General features: G+C 67.6%; 1 protein-coding gene across 1 annotated transcript; it reads left to right on the forward strand.

The window, feature by feature from the left end:
- Positions 1–1679: 1679 nt before the first annotated feature.
- Positions 1680–4271, forward strand: LOC118158263 (transcription elongation factor A protein 3-like; the record flags this gene model as incomplete). The annotated part of the gene is made up of 5 exons (XM_035312897.1): positions 1680–1930; positions 3459–3521; positions 3602–3707; positions 3840–4008; positions 4226–4271. Coding segments are annotated over exons 1-5 (453 nt in total), but the record flags the coding sequence as incomplete, so codon positions are not given.
- Between the last annotated feature and the right edge of the window lie 5 nt (positions 4272–4276).

Genomic DNA, 4276 nt, shown 5'->3' on the forward strand with positions numbered 1-4276 from the left:
GCCAGCTTCGTCCACCTCTTGCAAGACTGACCGGGTGTCGTCCCCCCCCCGCTGCCCGTTTTGTCCCTGTCCCCTGGGGGCCAGGGACACACGGGGCGGGCTGGGAGCTGGAGCCGGACCCCCCCCCGGCCCCTCTGTGCCGTCCCCCCCTTTCCACGGGGCACCTGCTGCCCGCCCCCAGCCCCTGCTATGGGACCATGTGGCTGCTGCCCTCCCAGGGGACGTGGGGACCCCCGGGTTGGGACGAACACCCCCTGGATGGTGGCCTTGGAGAGCCGAAGGGCCGCCGCCGCCCCCGCTGCCATCAGCTGCACCCTGCGAGGAGGTTTCGGTGCTCGCCCCGCTCCGCCTGCTCCCCATCCTTTCGTGGGCTCTGCCCATCCCGGGGGCTTTCTCCTCCCCTGTCAGCAGGGATTTGGGGCTGGGAGGGGGTGAGCTGGGTGCCCCCCACCCTCCTCTGCTGGGTGGGCGCAGAGCCCCTGTGCCCGTTCTCCGGGGGGGAGCTGCAACGCGCCACCTGGTTTTCTCCTCTACCACAACTGTGAAGCGTTGAGGATTGGGAGGGAACAAAAAAGGGCTTTTTCTTCATCATTTTGGGGGGTTTGGAGGGTCTGCGGCCTCATCCTGCCCCCCCTTCCCCGGGCTCTGAGAGCCCCCCCCAAGGGCAGCAGGGCTTGGAAATGCCTAAAAACTTCCCCAGCCTGGTACCACAGCTCCTTGGATGCCTGGGGTCAGCGCGGGCAGCCCCGTGGAGCCGTGTCCCCGTGTCCCTCACCGGGCGGCTGCTGGTCACCGCCCAGCCCCGGGGGGCTCGGGGTCCTGCTGCGGTCCTCCCGGGGCGGGGGGGGGGCTCCCTGGGACCGTCCTGCAGCCCCGTTCTGGGACCAATGCTGCCCCGTGTCGGCGTCCCTCGGGAGCCGCCTGCCCCTGTGGTTTTCTCCTCGTCCGCGTCTTGTTGGTTGCATCTCAGAAAGCGGTCTGTTGTGTTTTTAATGTTTTCTCTTTCGAATTTCTAATAAAACCATCATGTTTTTTTTTGTAAGCATGGGGGTGAGTCCATGCCGGTCCCCAGCCCCTGCCCATGGGGGACACAACAGGGTGGCAGCGGGTGGCCCTGTGCCGGCAGGGACCGAGGGTGCAGCCAGCTCTCTCCCCAGCCTTGCATTCGGCCACGTAGGAGCATCCCATCCTCCCTGCCGGGACGCATCCAGCCCGGTTCTGCTCCCAGCTGCTGGGGTCCCGGCAATGCCAGCACCACCGCAGCGCCTTCAGCCCGGGCACAGCACCAGAACCGCGTTCCCTGGGGGATTTTGCTGGCACGGGGACGCTGCTGGCACGGGGACGCTGCTGGCACGGGGATGCCGCTGGCATCGCCTCCGGTCTGGGAAGAGCGCTCTGCATCGTGCAACGCTCGCACCGTGTTGCGTCGAGCCTTTGGGCCCCGGCAAGCCCCAGCCCAGCCGCAAAGCCACGTCCCGGGGCTGTCCCGCTGCCACCACCGGGCTGGAACCCCGTGGCGGTGGCTCCCCCGTCCCCGCGAGCCCCCCGTGCCCTGGCACCGCAGGGCGCTGCGTCCCCCCCGCCGTGCGCCTCCCCTTGCTCCTGCAATCTTTGTCCTGCTCCGGGCTATATTTAGCCCTCCCCCGTGCTATTTCGCCTGCCTGGCAGGAGTTTATAACTGGCCGGGACAGCCACACCTCCTTTCTGCTTTCCTCCCTTGCTTCCCTTCCTTCTCTTTTCCCCTTTTCCCCTCCCTGCTCCTCTCCGGCCCGGCCGCCGCTCCCGTGCCCCTGCCCCATGCCCGCAGCGCTGGGGGCTGCTCCCGCGGCCACCCGAGCCCAGGACCCCGCGAGGAGCCGGCATGGGGCCCGCTGAGGAGCTGGTCCGGATCGCCAAGAAGTTGGATAAGATGGTGGCCAGGAAAAGCACGGTAAGGCAGCCTGGGGCGCGCGTGCATTATTTGCACGCGTGTGCCGTATTTGCATACGTGTGCCCTATTTGCATACGTGTGCCACATTTGCATACGTGTGATATTTGCACGCGTGAGCCGTATTTGCGTGCGTGTGCATGATTTGCACGCGTGTGCCATACTTGTGTGTGTGTGTTTGGGCAGCCCGGGGCAGGGGGAGGGAGGAAAGCCACGAAGCTCCCAGATGTGGGAGGGAGAATAAGGGGGGGGGGGGGGGGGGGGGGGCCAGACCCCCCCCCCCCCAGGAGGGGTTGAGCGTGTGCTGAGCCCCCGCTGGGCACCCCCGGGTGCTGCCTCTCCACCCTTGAGGATCTGGAGCTGGTGCCTGGGGGGGTTTCCCTTGGATTTGGGGCTCTCCCGTGCCCCCTCGCTCAAGGCCATGGGGACGTGGTGGTTTGGGGAGCTCGGGGGGGGGGACGGGGGGGGGACGGGACCTGTCCCAAGCCGTGGCGGTGTGGGACAGAGGACAAATGCGGTGACAGGTGCTTGGCCCCCGGCCCGGCCACAGGCACCCAAACAGGGCCGGGGCTGGCAGCGGGGGCTCAGCCCCACGCAAAGGAAAAAAAAATCCCTGGGGGAGGGGGGTGGGAAGAGCTCCCCCCCCCCCGAAGCCCAGACACAGCCCTGCCTTTTGCACGAGCGCGTGCAAATGTGCCCAGGGAGGGGAGGGGGCTGAGCCACGGCACACCCAGGGGTTGGGGAGGGGGCTTTGGTGCGGGGGGAGCCAGGATCCGGCCCTTGCCTCCCTTTGTGCCAGCTGAGCCGGTTAACGCGGGGGCGAGCAGAGGCGAGCCCAGCCCCTAAAGTTAATATTTGACCGTTTCTGGCGGACTTTGCCCCAGCGAGGTGCGGGCTTCCCAGGTGCTGCCGTGCCCCCCCCCCGATCCGGTGACTTTTGGGGACCCCGGATCGCAACCGCTCAGCCTCTCGGCAGCTCTGCTCCGCTCCGCTCCCTGCTGGGAATGGCCCCGGGGGCCGCAGGGACTGATCCTGCCCAGCCTCGGGCTGTCGTCGTGGCTCCCAAACCCTCCTGATTTATGCCGCTTTGGGAAGGGGGACAGAGCTGGGTCACGGCACGGGGATGTCCCCTGCACCCAGCGGGCTGGCAGCTCCGACCACCACGAGTGGCACGACCCCTCCGTGGGTCCCTGCACCCTCATTTCGGTTCCTGCGGCTCTAAAAATACCGGGGAGGAAAACGACCCCGCGTGGAGCCGTGCTGGGGATATATTTAGCCCTACAAGCACCGTGCACCCGAGGGCCGGGCTGCGAACCTGGTGACGTGTGGCCCCCGGCGCCTCGGGGACGCTCAGGTGTCCCCAAGCCCTTCCCGTTGGAGTGGGATTTTTTTTTACGAGCGCATCCCCGCTGGTGGCCGCGTGGCCCCGAGCGCCCGTCCCGTCCCCTCTGGGGACCCCGTGGATGTCCCCACGGGGTGGTCCCGGTGGCCGCAGCTCCTCGAGGGCTCTCGTGGCCTCTCCCCGCTCTAGGAAGGGGCTCTGGATCTGCTCAAGTCGCTCACCGGCTACACCATGACCATCCAGCTGCTGCAGGTGAGGGGGGCTGCGCCGAGGAGGGGTCCCTGGGAGGGAAGGGGGGTGTTGGTGACGCCCCCGCTAACGCCTGTCCCCAGACCACGCGCATCGGGGTGGCGGTCAACTCGGTGCGCAAGCACTGCTCGGACGAAGAGGTGGTGGCCTCGGCCAAGATCCTCATCAAGAACTGGAAGCGGCTGCTGGGTGAGAGGGGCAAAAAGCTCCCCAAAAGCTTCCCCAGACCTCCCCCAAACCTCTCCGGGCTGTCCCCGTGTCCCCAGCCCCGATGTCTCAGGTGTCCCCGGGCTGTGCCCGTGACCCGGCTCCTTCCCGCAGAGACCCCTGCTGCCCCGAGGAAGGAGAAGGACGCCGAGGGGGAGAAGGAGAAGAAAGAGAAGGAGAAGAGGCTGGATTTCCCCAGCTGTCCCAACGAAGGGGCGAACCCGCCCCCGGCCAAACACCCCAAGAACCCGGCCGAGAAGCACAGGGAGAAGCACAAGGAGCGGTACGGGGCCAGCGGGGGGGGCACCAGCGGGGCCAGGACCAGCTCCCCCCTCCTGCTCCATCCCTACGGGCTTGGTTTATCCAGGACGGAGCCCCCCCTGCCCAACGGCACCGCTGGGCAACCAGCCTTTTCCCCTTCCCCACGTGCTTTTTACCCAAGCGAGGGCTGTCCCGAGGGTGAAACCACCCCCCCGCCAGCCCCCTCGCTCTTTCTGCAGGAAGCCCAGCAATCCCGGCTCCCACCCAGCCCCCCCAAAAGGCCACCCCCC

This window comes from Oxyura jamaicensis (genome assembly GCF_011077185.1).
Source record: "Oxyura jamaicensis isolate SHBP4307 breed ruddy duck chromosome 23 unlocalized genomic scaffold, BPBGC_Ojam_1.0 oxy23_random_OJ72394, whole genome shotgun sequence".
In the NCBI taxonomy this organism is placed as follows: Eukaryota; Metazoa; Chordata; class Aves; order Anseriformes; family Anatidae; genus Oxyura; species Oxyura jamaicensis.